Here is a 27,419-nt window from a genome sequence, read left to right as displayed (position 1 = left end):
CAATGGAAGTAAATAAAGCATAATCCTGTTGGCCATTTTATAAAATACTTTTTAATCCTGTCATTTATTTCATTATTGCATAATGTTTAAATTGCTTGAGAACTGAAAAGAGTAACAGTATCGACTTCAACCCTGAGGTTATATTTATTAGTGTAATATTCTTTAATGACAGAGTGCTTAAGTTTAATTAAGGTTAAGAGCAGTCACAGTCTAATTGCTTGTCTCAGCTCCTTCACTGCAGTCATACGCAGAAACAGACATTTTACATACGCCTTGCGCAATAATGAACACGACAAGCACTCTCTATGGCACTGCGACAGGACAAAACAGCTCATACACACAAACCTGCAGAAACTCTCTCAGTCTCAGCTGCACAGCTGCACTGGTTATTGGAAAAGAGGCCTGTGGTTTGTGTACGAGGGTTACATTCTGTCATATGCTAAGCCTTTAGCGTCCAGCTTTGAGCCTGTCGAGCGAATGACGCTGGAGACTCTAGAGACGAGCATCTAACGCCTGCGGGGAGGAGGTCTGGGACGCGGCTACTCTTGCGCGGCTGGTTGTAATCAGGAACTGGTCCGGGTCCAGCGGACTCCTCTTGAGCGCTGGTTTCGCAACCCTCAGGGTACCATGCATGATTGTGTGGGTGTGTGTGCCTCCATTAGGCTGTTATAGATCTCTAAATCCAAATAAAACGGCCATTGTTCTGCTTCTCTGTACTAATTAAGACGTATCTTTAGATCAGTTGACTGGCAGGCTGGAGTAAACCGAGACTGCATTTTGTTCTACAGAGTTTGGACACCAAGTGAACATTTTATTGCAAAGAGCAGCTAAAAATACCATGATGTTCATGTTACTGTTTTTTGGATATATGGACAAATATTCATCATATTTTCATAGCAGCATGACTAGTTATAAGCAGCCATATTATACTATGAATATAGTTGTAGCTAAAGGGCATTAGGCGTCACGCAGCACAGCCTCGAGTGCCTTATTGCTTTTATAGCATTTTTACCAGATAACAAATATGTTAAGGACATTTTACTTTTATCTTATAAAGCAAATGATTATTAATAGTATATAAACTTTTGGTTCAGAATTTTGGAATCATTAGGAATTTTAAATTTTGAGCCTGTCTTCTTTAATAAGGATGCACTTATTTGATCAAAAATATATTTGTTCAAAAACATTATTGCTGCCGCTGCAGATCAAATATGGACTTGCTACTGCTAACAGATACACACACGCATGTAACTGAGCATGTAAGATACGCTGCTGCTGTATAAAGAGACATTTATAAATCTGTAGCAGATCTAGGCAGGTGGAGCTGGGGGATATATATAATGTATGATGCAAAAGCCTCTAAGTGCCATCTGAAATTTTCTTCTAGAATGATAATTTTGAGTTTGTATGTTTATGTTCAATTATTTCACTTTAACAGCAATGAAAATTACCTATGAAATGTCATTAAAGTGAAATTACTGAACTTAACCAATCCGAGCTTGATAAAAATGCTAATTTTAGAAGAAAATTTCAGATCTTTTACATCTGAAGTATATATTTATACAGTATATATTAAATTGGAACGTTCTGGTTATGGATGTTGATGTTGATAACTATATAGCAATATTGAGATTCAAAATGTAATATCTTCATTGCCAGTATCCCAATATAACTTTATTGACAATGTTGTTTGTAATGAGATTGGAGAAAAAGATCTGTGATTACGCAGGTTCCATTAAAGGTTCATTTACATTGTAAATAGCAGAGGAAATCGGAGGAAATTTAAATGCACAAGGTGTACACATATCTAAAGCAGTCGCTCATTGTTAAACTGTCCTCTTTTGTGCTGCCCAGAACAGAACAGTACAGGACGCACCTCAAGATTATGAGTTTAATCTGAAACCGATCATTTTCTAACAAAAACACTCACAAACACAGAGAACTCTGTTGAAAGATAGCGGTTGTGTAAACTCCGGAACAGAGCGCACACCCTCACCTACAGCTACAGCTGGAAACATGATTTATCTTCTTCTTTGAAACATTGCATAAAATGATAAGAATGTTAAATGTGTCGCTTGAAATGCAATGTAAGTCGCTTTGGATAAAAGCGTCTGCCAAATGCATAAATGCAAAATAATCTGCTACTAGTGCATAAATAATTATTCAAATAAGTGGCATAGCTTATTGGTAGTTATCACGTTGCAATGGATTATGAAAGTGAGTGGACTGGACGGTTTATTCACGTGCAGGCTCACCTGAGAACCAGTCAGTGAGTTGACGGCGTTAAGATAAGAGGGACGTGCGGCTCCGTAGGGTTCATGTTGACCAGATGACTCCTTCAGCATAGACTCTGCTCGCTTAATGATGTCACCGATGCGGTGAATGAAACCTTCCTTCTCTGAGGGCAGGATGAACTCATTATGCACCTTGAGGGGGTAAGAAAAAAGAAATAAACAAAACAAACTGAGCAAGCTCGACTTAAGAAGCACCATTAATTCTGAACGGCGAGGGGAACCTGGCATCGGCACACGTAGCGCACGTAGACCACGCAGGGATCAAGGGGGCTCTCTGTGCGATTCTAACTATCCCTTGACTACTTAAAATGAAACGTGTTTAAATTGAGCATGTGCGCACTTGTGGACACTCTTTTAATTCAAGGGAGCTTTAATTAAGTTTGTCCACAAGCTGAGCTTTTACACACCACTAATAGCAGTGGGTGTTCACCCTTCGACCAATAACACACCAGGAGCGACTCCAGCGCTGCCAGGACTCTGAGACGAAACAAAGAGCTTCTGTTTCTGAGCTGCATGCAGTCACACAGTCCTGTCATCGAACACACACACTTACAATAGGCATCCGTACATCCACTCCTACACACTCAGCATTACAATCAAAGCCTCAAACTTATGGAAAAAAATATATATAAATAAAATAATATCCTATTTATACTTTGATATGAAAAGCACAGTTTTTTTTGTTGCACAAAGATTTTATTCACTCCTCTTCTTGCCCATTCATCCTATTATTGCCTTTTTCAAAGTCTTGATTTAGTGTTTTGGGCTCTACTAGAATAGGTTTCATTATTATCATGCCTTGAGTGGGAATTATTTAAATTAGAAATATTGTGTTGTGTTTGTTATAAGTATAATAAGTAACTTTGCAACTACATGTGAACTAACTCTCGTATTACAGTATTAGTAGAGTGTTCGGGTTTGGGTTAGTAGAATAAGTTGACATGTACTTGGAAAGTTACTTATAGTCAGTAAGTCTGTTGAGGAGCATCAAAATAAAGTGTTAGCAGATACTAAGCAGACAGTTCACTGATTCTCTAATGACTGCCAGTTGATATGTCGTTGCAAAGTTACTTATAGTTAGTAGTACCTACAGACATAATTGTTCACAATAAGATCAATAACATGCATTTAGAAAATAGATAGGGTAAATTTTGTTTTCATCCTGACATTTTATTTACAAAGTATAAACAGCCCATGACATTTTGTGTAAACACTGGGACATTTTATACGTTTAGGGGGTGAACGTTCATTCGGAAAAAAGAAAAAAAGAAGAAATGCAACCGCTCTCCTGCATCTTATAATGAGGGACAAACAGAACCAGATGTCTGAAACAGTTGGTGATCTGCTCAGCTTAAATATCAAAATATCTCTGAAATGTACAACAATAATAGTAAAATGTTAGTATGTGCATGTGTATCGTGTATTGCGCTCTTCTATGAAACATAATTTAGGCCCACAGAATACACTGTTGTGTGAATAACTGAACATGCAAAATATCAAAGAAAAAACAGCTCTGCTTTTAAACAAACACACAAAAACATTTTATACTAGCTTCAGTCAGTCTTTTTTGATCAACACTTGAATGTAGATGAGTTACAAAAAAAAAACACATTTTGAAGAAAAAGCTGAGAAAATCATGTTATTGTCAAAGACTACGTCTGGATCGGATTCAGAACGATGATTTAAAAAATATAGTAGATTGGCAGTTTTTTATATTTAAGGGAGTGTTTATTAAAGAGATAACTATTATTAGTTAGCATGAACTATAAATAAAAAAAATTCTAAAACATTAATCATTGTTAACATTCATTTCAACATTTATTAAAAAAGTTACAGTAAAAACTGTAATATTGTTAAATGTGTTTACAATTTAAAGTAATTGTTTTCTATGTCAATTTATTTTAAAATGTAATTTATTCTTGGTCAAAGCGGAATTTTGAGTCACATGATCCTTCAGAAATCACTCTAATATTATAATTTGCTGCTCAAGAAACATTTCTTTATATGATCAATGTTGAAAACAGTCGTGTTGCTTTACAAAAGAGTTCAAAAAATCGATTAAGGTGGTCAGAAGAGGGAAAGATGTCACAGCAGCAGTAACTCGCTTTCTGAAATTTAATGGCAAGAAAATATAACACAAAGTATTGTGTTCTAAATGTACGTTAAATAATAAATAAATAAAATATATATAAAGAAAAAATAGATTTACAATGTTAATAGCTACGGAAACTCATCATTACAATATGTAAAAAGAGTCTATTTGCTATTGAATTCGTTTTTTGTTTTTGATGAGCATTAATCTGAATATTGGGGTTACTCTGATACTTTCAGCCTGAGGTTGGCAAATATGATTATTTGAAATGAAATTCAACAAATAAACATGCAGTGGTACTTTTCCTGAGTACGACCCAAACACATCAACATGAGTCCAGCTGTCGGTTCTTATGCAGTGACACGATAAAGGAAAGAAAAGACAATGTGTCAGTGTGAGAATTTAAGATGTTAGGCACTTACCATGACCGCTGCGATGTCCTCAGGGTTGTCGCCATCCAGGTCAAATTTAAAGGTGACCATCTTATCGTTATGAGTCTGAAGCTGACACTCAACCACCCGATCTACTTTATCAGACAGCTGTGGGGAACAACACACACGTCATTGTAAAATACAAGTGCATATTACCAGACATTCATGTTATTGATACAGCCGAGGTGGGTTTCTAGACGCCCCCAAACGTATTTCATATTCTGTCATCAATGAAAAGACATTTTTAACATTTATGCATTTAGATGCGCTTTATACAGTAGAATCGTTTCAAAGCATATTCACAGTAATAAACAGGAAAGTAACAGAATTAATCACGAAAACTTGAGACAAATTCAAACTCTACTGCAAAGCCGCTGTAGCAAGATAATAATGTGTCGATATTCAGTTCACTTCAGTTCAGTGTTGGTTCAATTCAGTTCAATAACAAGATTATTCAAATGATTTATGCATAATAGGATAAATAAAGAGAAAATTCTCTTTGTGCGTGTGCAAGTGTGCATTAGTCATGGTCTGAGCTAATTGTGTTTGACTGTGTGTTTATAGTTTATCTCTCTGGCCCTTTGAACACTAATCAATGCAAGCCCAGAGGGTTCCTCATGAAACTGAGGACATCCCGTACCCCCACAGAGAACCATCACACACGGACAACTGCTAAACATCTGAAATTCACACGCAATATCATTGCAAGATATCACCATTTGCCTTGCTAACATTACTTATTGATCATCGGATGGTTTTACCGAAGTGCAGAAATGGACTGGCCAGTGGTTAGGAGTAATGGTTGACCGATATATCACAGATATTTAGCATTTTTGAATTACCAATACTGGGCACTACTTTTTCTGATAACTGTCGGAATGGGACCTTTATTTTGACAGCGCCAAGACCTGTCAAAATTATATTAATTATATTATAATATTACAATAATAATCATTTCAAATGTATTAAACTTGTATAATATATAATTATATACAATATATCTAATATAATTAATAATTTATGTATTATAAGTTATTATAATACATTAATAATAAAAAGTTATTAGTTATTAGTTTATTCATAATTATTTGACTATTTACTAAATTTAGTGAATTTATTGTCAAATTAATGTAAATATTGCAGCATTTATTGTCTTTCCAAATGAAATAGTCAAAATTATATTACAATTATATTATAATATTATTTAAAAAATATATATATATATATATATATATATTCAAGAATTTATAACAAAATAAGTTATTAGTAATGCTAAGCTTCCTCGTGTTCTTTTTGAAGATTTTTTTTTTCATTGGTAAATATAATGTCAAATAATATAAATATTATAACAGCATTTACTACCTTTATAAATGAAATAGTCAAAATTATATGATAATTATATTCTAATATTATTTTTAATTAATAATTGTTTTAATATATATATTTATAACTTTTTAATATTAAGTTATTATAACAAATGTATTATTTAATTTGGTAAATATAATGTCAAATATCTTTAAAATGAAATATTTAAAGATCATATTTATCTACTTTTTATTGGCCACGCTGCTCTCTAAGATATCGCCATCTGCATCGGCCACCAAAAAGCCCATAATCGCTCCACCATTAGTTAGGAGTATGTACACGTGACCGGATGAAATGAAGATTTCTTCTCACCCCTGTAATTCGCAGGCGGGACCGCGTTCTCCGTCTAAACAGTTTCCCTGCTGTCCGTCGGGTCGCTGACTTGCTCCCCCTCTCTGATTGTCCCTCGTAGCCATCGCTCAAGCCTGAGGTCACATCTGAAGCATAACTGTGACATAATCACAATAATTATATGACAGATTATGGAAAAAACATTATATTTTGCACTCTATGACAGTCCAAACTGCAGGAAAATACCTGTGTATCATTATCAGCTTTCATTACTAGATGTTTGCTAATCGGGTAAAGGGATTTAAGCAAACACTTAACCACAAGTATTTAACGTCTGTGTGTAACTCGCCCACCACCATTTGCTAAAACTAAGTTTGTTATGCTAACATTGCAAAACCAAGTAAACCTATAAAAGTACAAAAGTGAACATCATGTTAAGTAAACGGGTGTTGGGAAGACCTGAAGTTAAACTGGGCCTATAAAAACGGTTCAATAAGCACAAAATGAAGAAAACCACAAAGGAATTTCCCTCTCTCACCATCTCAACACCCTTATTTGTTTAATATTGGGTTTATAAGAGAACATGGTGAATTTCATGAGTGCTGTGTGTTCGCTCTTATTAGGATTTACAAGTCTGAAGTAAACAAACTTTAGCATGTCCTTCTTTTAGCCTTTGACCCCACAGCTTGCATTGTGTGAGTAATGTCCAGCACAGAGGACCCTTGTGAAAAAGAAGTGTGCTCAATTGTATTGAATGTCCAGTTGTCATGTCCTTCAAAACATGTAGTTTTCACCGCACTGTTTCCTGGAAATCCAATATAACGGCTACAGAGAAAGCACTAGACAGATGTAGTATTTGAATTGGCTTTATCTTTGCCGAGTTTGGCCTGTTGGGACGTGGAGTCCATTCTCAGCTTGTTTCTATGAGCTAATTGTGTCTCTCAGGTCTTTTACCAACACAAGCCTCCGTTTAATCCAAACACTGGGCTTCCTACGAGGCCCACAAAACCGTTTATAGCCAGCCTACTGCTTGGCAGACTCTGGCTCTTTTGAAAGCCTGCTGAGAAACGTGAAGTTCTTATGAGTGGAAAACTATGTTGTAATGGCAGGCATTTGCTAGGGACGGCATCCAAGAGCCCTGTGGTGTATAAACAGTATCCTATAGGACGTGGAGCATGTGCACTGTTACGAAAGATGAGCGGAGGGGATGGACTCCATATGAAAACATGGACCCTACTGAGCACAAAGCCATCAGTACATCTGGCACTAAAGTAAAACACAAACCTCGAAGTTCTGTGTGTCTCATGGATGTTTTTAATATGGCACAGATGCTACTTAAGAGCTGAGGGATCAAGAAAGCAGGTTTTTACCTGTCCACAGGTGAGGAGAAAGGGCTAGGAGGTCCTCTCTCTGTTTTAGTCGACACGGCAATACTCTGAGAAGAGATTAAGGGATACATGTACTTAACATCAAAGAAGCATGTTCATTATGACTTCCTGCAATGGTAAATTGAGTTTAAATGGGTCTCCTACGTTTAACTCGTCATTAAGTGAGGCCAATTTTGTCATTATAAACTCACTGAGGGGAAACGGAGAGCTGGGATTGGTGGAGTGGTGATGGGCGTGGCCTCTGTGGGCGTGGCCTGTGGAGAGCAGCTGATGTTTGAAGCCTCGGGACCATCCTGTAAACCAGAGGGGCTGAGATCTCCATCAGTCTCACAGTCAGCTGGAGAAACACAGAGTCAGACAGTCTGTTAACCTTCTGGTAATACCTCACTTGTGATCCTCGGCGCTCAAAACAGACCGAAGACAGTGCGCTTTTTTATGCAATGAAAGTACTATATTTTACTTCAAAATATTTATTCTTTAATAATTTGCATTTTGAGGGGATTTCATGCTAGTAGACAATATTCACCTCTAAATGCACTATTTATTTCTATATAAAATAATACGAATAATATAAAAAAAATATCGAACTCACTGCAGTGCTATTTTAGTATCATTGATATTTTGAATTCATTTAAAAAAAAAATATAAATATGTCTGTATAGAATTTTGTTAATTTTATTTCAGTTTTTACGGAGCCCTGCACATGACATGCGGACAAAAAATATATATATATAGATATATCGTGGCCATGAATTAATAATTCTGCTTGAATTCTGTCTCTAGTTTTAGTAAATAGTGGCCACGTTTTATTAATATGTTCCCTCGTTTTGAATAAATCGTGGGCACGATATAATAATTAGTTCTATTCTTTTACTAAATCAAGCACACAATATAATCATTTGTTCTCTGAAATTGTGGCCACATTGTACTAATTAATTCTCTCATATTTGTTTGGCTAAATCGAGGGAATGAATTATAACGTGCGCATGATTTAATTGAAACAACGTAACAAATGAGTAAAAGGGTCAGTCGGCGCGATAGCCTCGTGGGCAAGTGCGCCGACATGTAGTGCTGTTGTGCTTCGGGCGACCCGAGTTCAAATCCTGGCTCGTGGACCTTTCCCGATCCCGTCCCCCCTCTCTCTCCCACCTTACTTCATGTCTAGCTACTGTCTTATCCTAATAAAAAGGCAAAATACGGCAAAAAAAACTTTTTTTTTAAACGTGCTGATACTTTAGTGAGTTGGGGGAACGGTTAGTTAATTCGTGGCCACGGTATACAGATTTTTTACTGCATGTAATTTCCGGGGTTATTTTAGTCAAACCAAATGAAAATGAGAAATGCTAATTTTAGCTAGTTTTAGTAAAATTGTGTATTTGTCTTTTTCTTTTTTAGTTTTAGTTTAGTTTTTTTATTTGGCCACACTTTAGTTTATGGTCCAATTCTCACAGTATTAACTACGAATTATTGTTTATTAATAGTTAGTAAGGTAGTTGTTAAGTTTAGGTATTGGGTGATTAAGGGATGTAGAATATGGTCATGCAGAATTATGACCATAAATATGAATATGTGCTTTATAAGTACTAATAAACAGTCAATAAATACTCAATAATACACATTCTAATAACTAAGTAACTAGTTAATATGGAGAACTGGACCCCACACTAAAGTGTTACCATTTATTCATTTTATTTTAGTTTTAGTTATTTTCAATACTAAGTTAAACTAAATGAAAAAGAGAAATGAGAAACATAGACATAAAAAAAATGCAAAACAGAAAATGTAATAAAATCTCAATACTAAAATAGCACTGCTGTGTGTTTCTAGATGAAATATAATAAGTTTAAGTATTTTTATATTTTATTTTAGTTGTTTTATTTCAAGCAACAGAAATGATATTTATGGTTTTTGTTTTAGCTAACTATAATAACCATGGCTCACTATTAACACATCAACATAGAGAAGACATACGATACACATGACGCAGGAATATTACAGTTAATAAAAATGCGGTAAATCTAGTGCTTCATATTACAGTTCCCTTCTTCTATAGTTTCCACTCTAAAAGTGTGTCAAACTGCATAAGTTGCTAACTGTACCCGACCCCCTCACCCTCCCCGATAAGCATACACACACTGGCTATTAAAAAGAGTTTATTTGTGGAGTCAGTTGACTGTGCCATGCTGTTCTCAGGTCCCGGAGAGCCGCTGCTCTTAACACGCCGTGAAAGAAACATTGAGGAAAATATAGGGCACTGCACAGTGTAGTTTATGTGAGGCTTACTGGACGTTTTGAACCTGTGCAGGGGAGCAAAAAGACATCGAAAATAGAGGTTTATCATTGTGGGGTTGCCAATAATGAACCAAAAATATATCCATCTGACTGATGTATCGTTCTATTACTACATAAACATGATGAAACACAGATCTAGTGCTTACAGGTTGTTGAGGAGCAGCTTGTGTGGTGGATGTGGAAGTGTTGATCGGCCTCCGGTTCCTCTGGCTCTGGTGGGAAGCTCCCGATAATCCCAGAATCCGATGAGCCACGAACAGGTTCAGGGATTCCAGGAGTGGGCGGGGCCTGCTCAGGAAAGGGGGCGGGGTTTTCAGACATTTGAACGGTGGGTTTGGGCGATGACAGCTCAGGCTCTTCCTCAATGATGTCCTCCTTCTTCTTCTTCTGCTGCTGCTCTGCTAGCCGGCGATGCTTTTCCCGCTGGCGCTTGATGGCCGTCACACGGTCTCGCATGGCCTTGGCCACCAGCTTGTAGTCCACCTCGCATACAAACCCCAGAATCACCTGGGAAAGACAGACTTTATTAGGAAGTACAAAACGTTTTGTCCCAATGTGCATACTAGTATCCACCCTATCTGCCCTAAATAGTATTGACAATTACTAAAGTCACATACTATTTAGGATTGGGAATCAAATTCAACTAAACGTTCCACAGTTGATCAATCACAGTACAATTAAAACAGTTGTTTTGTATTACAAGCTTTCTGAAATGTTGTTTAAATATGCAAATGTGCATTATCTAATTAAATATGCACTCGTTTGCATACATTTCCAGAGCAGAAATCTGAACATTGGATAAAGCCAGGTTCAAAATGATTATTTCCTTTTGTTGACAGATTAACTTGTTGAGGATTTTGGATCTATCTTTTATTTTACAAACATCAACTGAAATAAAATGACATATTAACAAAGCTTTCAGAATAAAGATGGGAATAAAAATGTAAAGTTTGGTGTGTGTGAAGCTGCTGAAGTGGAGATTTCTGACTGAAAACAGACTTTACAGATATGTATTGTAATTTAATTTTACAGACGCAACTATATAAAGTGTAATAAAATAAACACTTAAATATATATTGTTGATGTTTTATTTTCACCAGTCTGAAATAAGACTGAAAAAAAACAATGCTTTTGCCTGTAGCACCAAATGCAAGTCTGAAATACGGTGTCTTGTTATGGACAAATTCTGCATTCTTTACCGATCTAAAGCTAAATTTTGCTTGGCATTGATGAAAATGGCTCCGCAATGGAGATCTCGATAACCTTTCACACAACTGTGGAACAGTGTGTTTCCACTGAAATAATGTTGCTCTGAAGTCTCTATCACCACATCAGCTGGTCAAATTACATGATAACCCTCCGTCGATGTGATTTGACGATAAATTTGTTCTTGATGAAAAGCAGACCTGATGAGTGATAAAAGGAGGATTGTGACCGTCCAGCCTAATAAAGCGTCTGGACAAGAGAAAGGCTCCAGTTTCACAACACGGTCTTGAAGCGGTTCTATCACCGGTCACGTGACCCTCTTCCTCCTTTGGCCCCGCTCTCACATTTCCACGCCGATGATTAAAAAGATCTGCCCTTGAAACTGTTATGCAACACACAGCAGGGTTACAATACACAGGCCTCGTCTTTAAGCTGAAGGGAATGGCGAGGGTCATGTCCCACTATGTCAAGAAAAAGCCTGCCAGTAGATACAGGTGTGTTTGAAACTTTGTGCTCTATGAAGGTCAAGAGTTCAGTGACGTCCCCACATTACTGACACAGGAAGAGTAAAGCAATCCACACTGAATGAGGACAGATTGTTGGAAATTACCAACAACGTGAAGGTCAGTTCTGGAAAGTCAAAACAGTGAATGAAAGACACTGAAGCCAAACCTGTAGAAATGAGAAGTAAATAAGTGGGCTCTCAACCCCTCCCTCAGTTACATGTTGCACACGGAAAAAAGTACAAAAAAATGTATTCATAAATAAATATAAAAATAAATGAATGCAAACATAGACAAATACAAAAATACATGAAACAATAAATGAAAGACCAAAAAAAAATTATTATTATATTTTTATTATATATTATATTTCATGAAGTCATTTTTCACACTCTTTTAGTTATTTTCTTATTATTACATCTATCTATCTATCTATATATATATATCTATCTATCTATCTATCTATCTATCTATCTATCTATCTATCTATCTATCTATCTATCTATCTATCTATCTATCTATCTATCTATCTATCTATCTATCTATTTTTAATTTCTGCAGGTTTGGTCCTTCAAAATATGAATCTTACAAAAGCTGTCAAGAACATTTCTGCTTTATATTTGAGTCCAAAGTAAAATAAAAATTAATTATATTTTTCTTAAAAAATAAAATAAATTCTGTAGTGTATAAACTTGCCACCTGCTCTATTACACATAATGTGTGTTTTTTATTTGTTATTCTAACTTTTCATTTGGTAATTTGAATGCAATATTTACTCATATTTGAAGGCTACATGCTGTTCAATGTATTATTTACTTAATTATAAAATTATCATTTAATTGGTTTAATTGTTTAAATGTATTTATTCATTTAATATAGATTTTTTTATTTTCAAATAGTTACCAAAATAATATAATATAATATTGGTTACACTTTATTTAAAGGTCTCATTGTTACCGTGTAATTATACAGTAATATAAAGTACTGAGTAATATAGTTTTAACAACATGTACGTACTTGCTATTGGGTTTGGTTTAGGGTTAGTTGCATGTAATTATACATAATTAACTGTTATTACTAAACTAAGTACATTTTACATGTTACAATGACATTGTAAAATAAAGTGTTACCAAATGGTCTAATATTTTTTGGTAGTTTGGTATCAAAATTGGTACAGAGAACAGTGACGAATTTCTGACATTGTACACACTACAGAATTTTTGATATTGTGTGACAACACTATTAATGACCATTAAGGTTTTTACATTTTTACATTATTTTCATTCAATGAAGCACATTCCCTCAGTTTCATTACCAATAATCAGAAAAATGATTGCCTTACAGTAATGAGAAATGACATTGAGAATAAGACTATTCTCAAAATTATTAGCAAAAACTCAAAAGTAAAATGTCTGGAAACATTTCGGCTCCTGCTTATGAGAAATGAGTGGAGAAATGTGCTTTATTGTCATGAAAATTGTGTTGCAATAGAAAATGCTTCTTTTTTTTTTATTAAATGTGATCAATAGAGTTTCTCTTTAAAATAAACACCTGTTAAATGACAGGTATGAGTTACTAAGAAACACAAATTTACTTCATAGCTCTGTGAATATCAAAGCTTCAGGACCATTGTTGCAGATCTCTGCAGGAAGCTCAACCCACATATGAACGTACATCTGTGAACACATAGGCTTTGTTGATCCCTGAGGGGAATATCTGGGTTTAGTGTTTAAAGTGACAGTAAACCACTGAGTCATAGTAGCTGAGGAATGTAACCACACCTAGGATCCCTTCATAAAGCATATTAAAAGCTGACAGTGAGACCTCATAGTGGGACATGAGATTATGTGTGCAGCTCACCATCTCCTGAGCCACCTCCTCCGGCACGTCTTTGTAAAGCTCAAACAGGAACTCGATGGCGTTGTTGTCCTTGTACTTTCCGTGGAGCTTCTTGGTGTCGTCCATGCGGAGCCAGAGCTTCAGGCCGGACTTGACCATATCATCTTCCTCAGCCAATTCAACATGGACGCCGTTGTGCTCCTGGAAGAACGTGTGCTCCAGCAGGTCCTGGATGGTGTATCTAGCCAGAGAGATTGATATGAATCACACAAACTCAATGTATAAAACTAAGTTGAAATAAATGTCATTTAACAGCTAAACCTGTTTTGTGAATAATGTTGTATTTGGAAATATAGGTTATGTGCATCTGTTTTCAAGTTGTACAATTATTTAAGCATAATAATGATTCAATTATTCAAATTATTTTGGCATCAAGGTGCAGTGGCACTAGACTTCACGCTTCACAATTAATTTTTTGTGACACATGACTTTAATTTAAAATTGGGTGTAAGAACAGTTTCCACTCAGAAACTGTTAGTAAATTTCCCAAATAATTCTAAAAAATCACAAGTTTTCTTGTAAAACATACTCCAATAATCTGTTTTATTTTATTTTTAATTTATATTTTCCTTTTCATTTAAATTGTATTCACATTCTTGTGTTTTTAAAATTTTTATAAAAAATAAAAAAAAACATTTCTATTTAGGTTTTTATTATTTCAGTTTTAGTTCAACATTAGTTTTTATTTATTTACAGTTAGTAATTTTACTGCTTCAACTTCAAACTTATTTCAGTCAGTTGCCAAAGCAATATTTTTAATTTTCATGTTTTATTTTAGCTTTATTTTTAAAAAAATGTGTGTAATAGTTTTAGTGTAGTAACAACCCTAATGCATGCCTTCTAAATTCCTACAACAAAAAGACGTTTGAGTGATTTTAAACATTGAAACATCACATAATGGTCACATATTTGGCTCAATAGTTTAAAAGGCTAAGCTACATGGTTTGCCAAGTTGTTGGAAAGTGGAGTAGATAAATATTTTAACATTGTGGATATATTATTATTTATACTGTAATTTAAGTGTCAGTTTTGTTTGGTTTTGCACTGTTTCCTGTTCTGTTTGCACTCGTTTCTATGGTGATTCACAGTTTGATTAATTTGCAACCCCAGTTTATGGTTTCCTATCATTGGTCTGTGTTTGTATTTTTATTTTTAAAGTTCAGAGATTGTTATTTTGAGTTTGTTTTCAGTAAAATCACTGTTGACCCTGTGACATTAAGATTTTTCTTTTTTATTAAAAACACAAGCTATGTAGAATGACAGTCTTAAAGACTGTGACTTTGCAGAACAATTCCACATAATGGTAACAACCAGTGAATACATATTGCTTCTGTATCAGATTGGGATCACAGAACATTTTTAAAGTGTGATATCAAATCAATAGTCTGAGCTGCAGTAAAGTACCTCTCATCTTTGTTCGTGCGGATACAGCCTTCAATGATTTCCTTCAACTCTGGAACTTTCACCTTGTTGAAACTGTCTGGCTTTATACCCTGAAAACAGCAGAAATGTCAAAAGTTGGAGAAAAACATCAGTCAAAGAGGCTTAATAAGTTTTAATAATGCCAATCATTAATCTAATGTTCAAATGTTAATGAGATGATTCTTATTATTCTCGTGATAAGATCCCTTTCGGATAATCGAATCACAGCGAGTTACATGAGAGCTACAGGCAAATAGTTTTTTTTAAAAGTTGCTGATTTGTTACTGACAATAGCTAGGCTTCCATCCCCCTATTTTTATGGGAATTTTGGGATATTGCATAAAAAACACTGGATGGAAATGCCAAGATGCACAGAAATGATAAAGATGCATCTAAAAATGTATTATTCAGTTGAGGCACAACAGAAAAACTCATGTGGCTTTGCCACAGTGGATGTGATTGGATAACTGGACTAACCAGTGGACCAATCGCATCGCACAGCATCTCAAATGTTGGTTTGGTCATTCTGAAATGCCCGAGCCAAAGTCTGTCATCAAAATGATTTGGTATAATGACCTCCCAGAAGCGCCGAACACGCGGGGCTTTATTTAGTTTTGTGCGATAGAGAGCCTAAGTCCCTCCCCTTCCGGTGGACCACCACGGGACCTTATTTCGGAAAAATATTGTATGGTAGTCAATGGCGAGAGACAACAAATATTTTGATCTCGTTTGAATTGTGCCCTGAATTACACATATGATGTTTTTTAATTTAAAAGATACATTTTAAAGTCAAGAAAGTCGCAGTTTGATGTTAAACTGTTGAGGTATAAGACTGTGAAAATACGTCATTACAAAGACTACAAACCGAAAAGGCGCACATGTGACGTCATACCTTTTCACTCAGTGAATGAAGCTAACTTTACTGAAGCTAACTTTACTGAAGCTAACTTTACTGAAGCTAACTTTACTGAAACTAACTTTACTGAAGCTAACTTTACTGAAGCTAACTTTACTGAAGCTAACTTTACTGAAGCTAACTTTACTGAAGCTAACTTTACTGAAGCTAACTTTACTGAAGCTAACTTTACTGACGCTAACTTTACTGAAGCTAACTTTACTGAAGCTAACTTTACTGAAGCTAACTTTACTGAAGCTAACTTTACTGAAGCTAACTTTACTGACGCTAACTTTACTGAAGCTAACTTTACTGAAGCTGACTTTACTGAAGCTAACTTTACTGAAGCTAACTTTACTGAAGCTAACTTTACTGACGCTAACTTTACTGAAGCTAACTTTACTGAAGCTAACTTTACTGAAGCTAACTTTACTGAAGCTAACTTTACTGACGCTAACTTTACTGAAGCTAACTTTACTGAAGCTGACTTTACTGAAGCTAACTTTACTGACGCTAACTTTACTGAAGCTAACTTTACTGAAGCTAACTTTACTGAAGCTAACTTTACTGAAGCTAACGTCTGTCAGTTTTTCTATAGTCTTACGTTATAATCGTAACGTTACACCGTGATGCCGGAGTGTGTTGCACCAGACTGCACACACACGAGCAACGGTGACGTATAGTGCGAGACGAGAGATGTAGTTCATTGAGTGATTTTCACATAAAACTAAATGTTACTCTTCTGTTTTATGACAAACTGCGACTTTCTTGACTTTCATAATTATCTTTTAAATTGACAAACATCATATGTGTAATTCAGGGCACAGTTTGGACGGAATAAAAAGATAAGTTGTCTCTCGCCATTGACTACCATACATATTTTTTCCGAAATAAGGTCCCATGAGCCGGAAGCGGAGGGGCGGGACTTAGGCTCTCTATATTCCTTTTTTTTTTACTTTCAGAACTATAAGACACTTTGAAAAATGTGTAAATCATTAATAATAACATATATGTAAATCTCTTTTACCTTAATCTGTTCTTGAACCCAGTGATAAAATTGAATAAAGCCCTGAACTATTAATTTCTTCCAAAATACACTTCACAACATTTTCACATGGCTGGATTAATCATTTTAAGATCTACAACCTGTTATTTGTCACATTTGAGTTACTTCGACTACACAAAAGTCTTCAATAATGTGAAGTTAAACTGTTAAATTTCAAAGATTTACAGCTGAGGGCTGAATTACAGCTGGAGTAGGTCACTTTCCCAGTGGACTCGTGTAATATTTGTGGAGCATGAGCTGCATAAAGCATGGAGTTCACGGGAGTTTTGGACGAGAGCCTGTTGCGTTTACACTTCGGTGCGCTCCTTGGCTTTGTCATTAACACTCAACAACCTTTTCAGAGCAGGCTTTGTTTCGTTCTTTCAAGACACGTTATTTAACACACCTATAAACCAAAACCACTGGCGTCATCCGCGTAAAGTTTAGCTATTAGTTTAAAAACATCATAAACTTGTTTTCTGACATGCAAAATCAAAACATTACTAAAAGCCTGTTGAAGTACAACATGTCTCAATCGACAAAAGGTTGTTGATGTAGGTAAAAATACTTTTAACTACAAACTATTAGGGGTGTATTGGTACATGTATTAATCCCGAACCGTACGGCACATATACGTCACGGTTCGGTGTGTGCAGTCGCACACTCCAATCCAGAAGGGGGCGCACGCGACATTGCAACGCTGTTTGATACCAGTAAAAAGTGCAGAAGAAGAAGAGACCATTGATTGATATGTTTACATATCTCAACCAGTGTTTCAACTGCAAAAAGATATCAATAAAACAGCTTGAGAATAATATCTCATAGCATTGCATTTACCTTTACCTTTACAGCAGAGTAGTTCGCTAGATAAATGAGCTCTGGAGAGAAGCGTTTCATATGCACTATATCAGCCTATTAATTATATTTACTTAACCTGTTAATAATGTCTTGATTGTTTAATGCATGTTTAATTAAAATTGAAAACAACTTATGACACTGTGTAAAATAATTATATTTCAAAAAATGAATTAGTATAAAAAATATACTTTATAAGTACAGGTGAAACTCGAATAATTAGAATATCGTGCAAAAATTAATTTATTTCAGTAACTCACCTTAAAAGGTGAAACTAATATATTATATATACACTCATTACATGCAAAGTGAGATATTTCAAGCTTTTATTTGTTATAATTTTGATAATTATGTCTTACAGCTTATGAAAACCTTTTCACAATATTCTAATTTTGAATTTGGGGTTTTCATAAGCTGTAAACCATCCACTGTCCACTGGTCCACTGGTTAGTCCAGTTATCCAATCACATCCATAAGCCATAATCATCAAAATTATAACAAATAATGGCTTGAAATATCTCACTTTGCATGTAATGAGTCTATATAATATATTAGTTTCACCTTTTAAGTCGAATTACTGAAATAAATGAACTTTTGCATGTTCTTTTTGAGTGTTGATTATTATATCTGAAAATAAATAGCAACTAAATTTAATAATTTGGGCTCTGTTGTTAATTGTAACCTTAAATATTATAGTAATGTGTATTTAAGGGCTCCACATATAGTTTACAACATTAGCTAAGATAGATTTTTTTATCCTTTAATTTTTTTATTTATAATAGAATTTATTTAAACACATACACATTTGTTAGAAAAAAATTTAATTAAAGAATTTTTAATTTTTTTTTCATTTTCTAACTCCTGCTTTACCGAACCGTGACTTCAATACCGATACCTACCGAAGTGTGTGTACCGCTGGCTACACCCCTATAAACTATGAGTGAATCTAACTTTAATAAGTTTCCCTTATTTGAACTGTTATATTAAGAAAGGTTTTTCTATTGAATAAATTGGTTTACATTACATTAATTACAAGTAGACATCTGAGCCATGCCGTAAACATGTTGATGTAATTTAGAGGTAAAGTTTTCCAAATGCAATAAGGGGCAGACAAGTGAATAAACTGTATCAACAAGTTATCTAACCGGAGTCGACCTCTCTGTGTCCACATGTGACCTGTAGGGCCTTTCTCAAACGATAGAGAGTGAGACGAGTCCTGGGCTTGTGCAAACAGGATACAGACAGGGGGTATTCACAACTCTGCCTGAAGCGCTAATCAAACCGAAGCATGCGTCTTCAGCCACTGACACACAGCAAGCTCTTTAGGAAACGAGGACACGCAGGACGAGAAGGGAAGAAGGGAATAAAGAGAGGATGTTTACTGCACTTGTCAGGCTGGGTTTAAGTTCTCAGAGACTGTCTGTGTGAGAGTTTAAACTGGGACGTACTGAATGGACGGACTTATGCTTATGCAAAATAATGCAAGCAGCACATCTGCATGATAATAGGACCTATTTCAACGCAATCTCACAATTAATAACATACACTACCGTTCAAAAGCTTGTGGTTGGTACATTTTTTAATGTTGACCAAAGTTGTATTTATTTGGTCAGAAATACAGTAAAAACAGTAATATTGTGAAATTTTCTATGTGACGATATTTTAAAATAGTCTTCAGTCACATGATCTATCAGAAGCCATTCTAATATGCTGATTTGCTGCTCAAGAAACATTTATTATTATCAATGTTGAAAACAGATGTGCTGCTTAATTTTGTGGAATTTTTTTAGTTTTTTCAGGATTCTTTGATGAACAGAAAGTTCAAAAACAGCATTTATTTAAAATAGAAATATTTTTCAACATTACAAATGTCTTTAATACTTTTATTCAGCAAGGATGCATTGCATTGATCAAAAGTGACAATAATTTCTTTCTTTTAAAAAGAAAATCGTACTCGCCCCAAACTTTTGAACAGTAGTGTATCAATATTTTCTGTGACAAACCCCTAAATTATTAAATTATTGAGTAATAAATAAATGCATTAAGTATATTTATAATACAAGCAGGTTGAAACTCACGCTGGTAACTTTGCGGTAAATCTGGGCAGCGTTCTGGCACTCTGAGTACGGGTATTCTGATGTGGTCATCTCCAAGATGCACATGCCAAATGCGTAGACGTCCACCGCCTCGTCGTACTTCTCCTCATACATTTCTGGAGCCATGAACTCTGGAGTTCCTGTAAAACACAATATGAGGACGCTCAGACGTCACTAACAAAACGGTACCATAGTAATACTGTGTTTATGGGAATACCACAGTTAGCTTGCAGTACCATGTGAATGCCACCATATGTATATATATTATAATCACTCAGAACCCTTGTGAAGAGAAGTGTGCTTAATTGTATTGAATGTGTACTTGTAGTGTACTTCAAATCTTAAAAGTACAGTATATAAAAAAACTGTGTGCAACTAACAAAATATTGATTAATTAAATGATCTTTACGAACCGCCGATCCAAATGCGCTGAACTGTGTAGAATCTCATATGGTCCAGCGCATTTGGATCGGCGGTTCGTAGATCGATTGATAGAGACTGTTTTTCAAAGATGTCTTCTGCCTGTATTCGCGAAGTTGACTGTATGTATAAAATATCTTCTTATTAAACTGTCTGGACACTGTCAAAGTTCTCAATGCTTCGGTTTGCATGTAGGGACCCTCATTATGCTACCGTGTTAGTGTGGGGCTATTTTGAGCCTTGTTAGTGGTATTAACAAGCGATTTTTATTTGTCATTACTCAATGCCCCATATACTAGCGTTATACTAGCGTTATAGGCTAAACTGTTTTTAGAGATAAAACTATTTACATTCGATAATCATGAAAACAAATCTCAGATAACGGTTGACTAGGTAACAATGTGTAATTAGACCAAAGGTTCATTTTGCGCCGGAGTTCTCCTTTAAAGAGAGTACATTTTCTTGACTATGCTTCTTAACACTTTTAAAAAGTGCACGGACAGTCAAGAGGAGAAACATTTTTTTAAAGTTCCTATAGTGGCTAAAGGTGAAAACTTCAAATATAGAATTTAATGTTTAATTTGACACTTGAAACATAGTGAGGTTGAAGATCTCAGAAGATGTAAGATAAATCATTACTGAGAAACTACAGTAGTTTCCAATGACTTACCTATTACACTCTTTGCAAAACTTGCCCTCTTGAGTGTGGCCAGGCCAAGGTCCCCGATCTTCACGCTTCCGGTGGGCCCTGTGATGAAGATATTGTCACACTTCAAGTCCCTGTGAATGATGGGAGGGGTGCGAGTGTGCAGGAAGTGAAGTCCTTTAAGGATCTGACGACTCCACCTCTGTAAGAGCTTTGGTTTCATCTCTTTAAAACGCTTTAGATACCTAGAAAAATTGGCAAGCATAACAATGTTTACCTCAGCAGCAAAAAAAGAGGCATTAATATGATATGAGGTTGTGAGATGAAGGACAAACTCACGTTTTGAGAGTGCCAGAAGTCATGAGCTCGGTGACCAGCAGGATGCACTTGTGACCTTTCACAGTGGACTTCCAGGAGTCATAAAAGCGCACAATGTTTGGGTGCTGAAGACCCTTGAGCATATCAACCTCTTCACTGAAGCGCTGCCGCTCCACTTTGGTCAGTTTGCGAGTCTGTAAAGAGTAGAAAAACAAAAAGAAACAGAACAAATAATGATTCTTAACTGTACAACAAGTGGACACTTCACGGAAAGTTTCAAGAAAAAAACGAGTGACTGAGAACTACTGACTTAAAAGGTCTTAAAGAGGACCTATTACGCCCTTTTACAAAGTCTTAATTTTGTTGCTGGGCTCTACTAGATTAGGTTTTCATGCTTGAATGTTAAAAAATATATATATTTTCCCCATATTCTCCATTGTTGCAGCTCCTCTCTTCACAGTCTGTCAGTAACGCTCTGTTTAGTTCCTGTCTCTATGAAGCCCCTCCTTCTGAAAAGCACACTGCGCTCTGATTGGTCGGCTGGGCCAGTGTGTTGTGATTGGTCGAGCGCTTCGAGCGTGTTTGGGAGTTGTCCCGTCCCTTATCATAACCGCCAGTTTCAACACACTACTAACTAACTCAACCAGGCCCCGCCTCTTTATTCTGCGTATGAATTATTAAAATGAGGAATATTGTGATGTGTTCGTTACCGGAAGAAAACTCAAGACTACAATGGAGGCGTTTCAGGGAGTTCAGAAACACTGACACTGATATAGAGAATAACTTTGTGACTGCAGACCTTTTTCATTCTGAAACAGCAACATTACACACTAAAGAAAGATTTAAAAAACATAATATGTCCTGGGCAAAAAACAAATTTAAGTTTAGGTTTCAAGTGTCGTAAATTCTTCCCTCAATAAGCATGATTCACTGCATATTCTGACAGATAACAACCTGTGATTAGTGTTTAAAAAACTATTAAAACAGATTAGAACCAGCAAGACACTTGCAACCGCTAGAAATGTACATGAAGTAAATATCATATTTACAAATAATCATATTTAATAGTAACATAATCATATTTTCCCCATGTCACATAATTAGATCCCATTCTAAACATAGGTTTTTGAAAAACTGTACTACAAACAAGCAACGACTTGGCAACAAGGCCATTCCTGTCCTCTGGTGGTTATGAAAGGCCTGATTTAGCTGGACTGGGCCTCTCAGCCGTGTGAGGAGGATGGAAAACTCCTCAGAGACACCAGCTCAAGCACCATGAATCCTACATTCAATGAGTTCTGGGAAAAGTAGTGTGTGTTTATGTCTCGAGTGACCAGATATAAAAAAGAGGCAGAGGGAGGACGAGATCTACATTTAACTCTGTATTTAAAGATGCTTCTCATAAAGAGTCCTTAGGAGAAATGACAATAGACACAAATGAGACAATTTGTTGAACGACATATGAGAGTGTCCAAGAAAAATAAATCTACCTTTATTAATCTATCATGTACTGTGTACTGTCAAGTTCTTAAAAATGTGCTCTGGAGAAATATTCTCACAGAAAAGAAACCATTTATACAATTTTCAAGAAAAGATTCAACCGAATGCCTCTAAAAAATGGGTAATAACTGCTTTTAATAATTATTACAAGATAAAAAGCAGGCCTATTTAAATATCCTGCATTTTTTGAATCAGAAATACAATTTTGGGGGAATTTTACCTACAACCAGAACTATCCTCATAAAAAGGTCAAATTATTAGATATTTTAATAGACTCATTGACCTTGGCACAGAGTCATGAGGGCTGAAAGAGGTCTTCTTTATGACATCATTTCCTGCTATATTTTTTCATTTATGTTGGTTGCCCTATATGACTTTGATTTGGCAGCCAATCTATTTCAAATATTTGTAATATTTTAACAAAAGCTTAGGAATGATAATAAAAAATTATGGCAAACTATTTTCTGTTCAATATTCTTTTAATGAGTCTTTTTTTCTTCATGCACTCTAAAAAATGCTGGGTTGTTTCAACCCAAATTTGGGTCAAATATGGACAAACCCAGCCGTTGGGTTAATTTTTTTTAATTAAAAATGTTAACCCAACAGTTAGGTTAGTCCATATTTGACCCAGATAGCATTTTTTTAGAGTGTGATTTTAGGACAGTTGCTTCACCCTGACATATTTAATTTTATGTCCCCAAAAATATCAAAATATTGTGTGATTTAAATATAACAACATGCTCAGAAGTGTATTTAAGTCATTGTATATCTGAAAACTAAAACCATATTTTTTAAAAACATCGCTAGTTGAAATAAAATAAATGTTAACTGAAATAAACAACGTCCATGAAATATTTCAGCTAGTTGCTAAGGAAACATTTCCCTAGTTAATTTAGTCTAAAACTGAAATAAAAATTAATAAAAAAAACTGAGACATATTTTTTTTTTTACTAATAAAAATGACAAAAAACATTACTAAACCTTTATGTACACTCTAAAAAATGCTGGGTTGTTTTAACCCAATGTTGGGTCAAATATGGACAAACCCAAACGTTGGGTTAAAAATGTAATTTAAAAATGTAACCCAACGGCTGGGTTTGTCCAATTTGACCCAACATTGGGTTGAAACAACCCAGCATTTTTTAGAGTGTATAATGTAGTACTGACACTAAAACTCTGAAAACTAGAATTTTTCTCACACAGTCATTTTTATTTTGGGTGACCTATACATACATATTGTTGCAGTTTCGTATTGCGATATATTGTGACACAATATATTGTTACACCCCTATTGATTCGTGCTAAAACATGTACAGTATCTCTCCCAACCCTTTCCCTAAACTTGGCCCAAGGCTTTGTGACACCAAATGATTGACAAGCATTGTTGGTCTTACACACATCGAGTCCCTCAGTTCACTCACTCACACTTTATGTCAGTTCACCTGAAGTACAGTACAACCACTGCAAAAACACAGCCAAACATAGACATGCATTTACACATGATACATACACACGACACTAATCTTATTAGCGACTCCAAACATCAGTTCTGCATTTTCAGTCAACATGGATTGCCTTTCAGACTTGAGTGTGTGTACAATCAACACTGAGCTTCTGTCCCCATAACCTGCCTCATATCTGAGTCCTTCTCATTCACACAGGCACGTTTTTAGCACAGTTAATGTCATTATCTCATCAAATACACTCTGTAGGACTATATCTGTGCTGGGAAAACAAACTGGCGGAGGTGCAGGGGAGTCGCGTAGGTCTTACTCACCAGCACAGCCTATACGAAGAAGTGCACGAACACGTATTTAGGTAACCAGAGCCTTTTTCCAGGAGATGTAAATATCATAAAGATACATTTGACTTTCCATCGCCTTCTAAAAGCAGAGACATTTTTCTTGTAAGTCCGTCTCTCTCTCTCTCGACCCAGAGTAAGCAACACTAAAACAGGAGTTTTCCATAAAAATATTGCATTTGACAAGCTGTAAGTTCAGCCACTGGTACACAAACAAGAAGTTAATATTGAGTACCTTACATTTTAGACACTATTGCCAATTACTAATTGCTCTGTTAGCGAAAAATGTTTCTGAGTGAAGTCAAAGGAAAAATCAACCACAGCACCGCTTGAAGAAGTGCACTTAATTGTATTGAATGCTCACTTGTAGTGTACTTCAAATCTAAAAAGCATATTTTTTAAAACTGTACTTGCACTCTAAAAAATGCTGGGTTGTTTCAACCCAATTTTGGGTAAAATATGGACAAACCCAGCCGTTGGGTTAAAAATGTAATGTAAAAATTTAACCCAACGGCTGGGTTTGTCCATATTTTACCCAAAATTGGGTTGAAACCCAGCATTTTTTAGAGTGTGCAGATAATATTACCTAAATAAATGCTTTCATAACTGTTTTTTAACACACTTAAGTACAATTTTAAAAGGTCCACTTTGTAAATCTCAATATAAAAGGTGTACCTTGAAGAACATTTTAAATAATCATGCTTTAATAATCTTTTGTTGTCCTTTAAAGATGTACACTTATTTTGATGTGTTGACTAACATACTTTATATATAGGCCTACATATATTACATGATATTTTAAATGTGCTAAATTGGAACTTCATTACAAATGTCGTATTACAAATATAATTAAATACATGACATACAAGCTTCATTAGAAATTACATTAAAGTATATTTTAGTTTACCATGCTTTTCATTATTCAGGAGCACTCTTTAACCATATTTCAAAGATAATAAAAATATTTGTGTTATTGCATATAAAGATGTCTTTAAGTCCTACTTAAGCAGTGTGCAACCCGGATAACTAATTACTAACACAGTAGTCCGCATTCAAGAGATGACTTTATTGCAACATTTTTGCTTTAGCTCCTGAATTCATGTTTTGAATGAATTGATTGAGTGAATGATTCAATGACTCATCCATAAAGACAATCACATTACAATGAATGTATTACATTACCATCAAATGTATTCATGGATTATGCTGTAAAAAAGTTGAATAGTTTGAACTGTAAACTCTAACGCTCAAAATAATTAATTGGTTTGAGTAGGACAAACTTAAATTAAACTAATTAGTTCAGTCAAATTAACTTTTATGAGTATTTAGCACTTTCTTTTTCTTTCAAGTTCACAGAACTGATATATTGTAAGTAAACTGAACTGTTTAATTGTTTTGAGGTTTATGAAATTAATTCTTTTAATTTAGACGAACTTAAGTTGAACTGAAATGGCTGGGATGTCTATTTCCCAGCATGCTTTGCCGATGGCACTCGAAAGGGAGAGTAAATGCTAAAATTAAGTGTAATATAATGTTTTTTGTTTGTGCAATATTAATGTTAAGTGGGAGATTTAGTAGTGATTAATGTTTTGTTATGCTAATTTAGAATAATTTCTGTTAATGTTGGTTTTAGGATAGTTACCATCATGGTGACAAGTGGTGCATGAGCTTGATTTGAGAGCAAATAATACCTTTATATTGTTGCACTCATATATACAGCAAGTGCTTCTGAATAACATCCATTGTTAACATGTTAATAAATTAGTATGTTAGCAAACTGTTAAAGCTAGCTAAGTTTATACTAATGAAAGTGTTCACATTGAGATTACATGAAGTTTTAAGTTATATGTATGAATTATTGTACTCAAACATTTTAAGTTAAGAACAATTAAAATGTATAAGTAGTAGTACAAACTAAAAATCTGCCAGTTCTGCATACTTAAACTTTGAAATACATAACTTTAAAAAGTTGAGGCAACTGATTGCATTAAATATTTTGAGTTTTGCCAACTTATTTGGGTTTACAGAGTGTAGTTTAGTAAATTAGAGGTACAATCTCTATAAGGCACAGTCTCTTGTGGCTCGTTGCTTTATTTGAACAGCTTGTTTGTACAACAGTAATGTATTTCATGAACTGGTGATTTACTGAAGGGGCAGGGTTGCACTAAAGGGTTAAAATTAACATCCTGGGACCTGCACAGTTAAAACATGTTAGAACAGCATGATTGATACACGGTGGGCGCAAACGGGGGCAATCCTGGAGGATTATACCAGTCTAGAAACAGCAGCTTGAGTTAAGGACAGCCTAAGGCACAGCGAGGTAGTGATTACAAAATGACACATAACAACCTCTACAGGCTTATCATGATTGAAAGAAGAAACCTAAGGGCTTTTCCGCCATATGGTAGCGCTTTTGTGCTGGACAAAAACGAGAGGAGTATACGCATATGGGACAGCCATTGTGAAAAATGTTTCGCTGTGTGTTTTTTGTTATTGGCACATTGAAAGCATCATTGTTGTGTGGTACTATTTACAGGACAGAACCTGATTTTAGTTGCCACAGATTGACCAAACTGCACGCAACATACCTATGTTGCATGACACTTACTGTAATGTGCAGTTTATATAATAAATATCACTAAATGCAATATTTGAATTAG

General features: G+C 35.2%; 1 protein-coding gene across 2 annotated transcripts in view; it reads right to left on the bottom strand.

The window, feature by feature from the left end:
• Positions 1-27,419, bottom strand: part of wnk4a (WNK lysine deficient protein kinase 4a) — a 63,831-nt gene that overhangs the window by 12,367 nt on the left and 24,045 nt on the right. For both annotated transcript variants that reach the window (XM_079594644.1, XM_079594645.1), the window contains 11 exons: positions 21,480-21,652; positions 21,165-21,385; positions 20,057-20,214; positions 15,166-15,254; positions 13,723-13,942; positions 10,300-10,660; positions 8,053-8,198; positions 7,844-7,908; positions 6,495-6,630; positions 4,809-4,925; positions 2,256-2,426 (listed from right to left, as the gene is read on the bottom strand). In XM_079594644.1, coding sequence (XP_079450770.1) covers positions 2,256-2,426; positions 4,809-4,925; positions 6,495-6,630; positions 7,844-7,908; positions 8,053-8,198; positions 10,300-10,660; positions 13,723-13,942; positions 15,166-15,254; positions 20,057-20,214; positions 21,165-21,385; positions 21,480-21,652 — 1,857 coding nt within the window. The remainder of the gene's footprint in view (positions 1-2,255; positions 2,427-4,808; positions 4,926-6,494; positions 6,631-7,843; positions 7,909-8,052; positions 8,199-10,299; positions 10,661-13,722; positions 13,943-15,165; positions 15,255-20,056; positions 20,215-21,164; positions 21,386-21,479; positions 21,653-27,419) is intronic.

Source organism: Phoxinus phoxinus (genome assembly GCF_949152265.1).
Source record: "Phoxinus phoxinus genome assembly, chromosome: 21".
NCBI lineage: Eukaryota > Metazoa > Chordata > Actinopteri > Cypriniformes > Leuciscidae > Phoxinus > Phoxinus phoxinus.
This window is presented reverse-complemented; position numbering and strand designations above follow the sequence as displayed.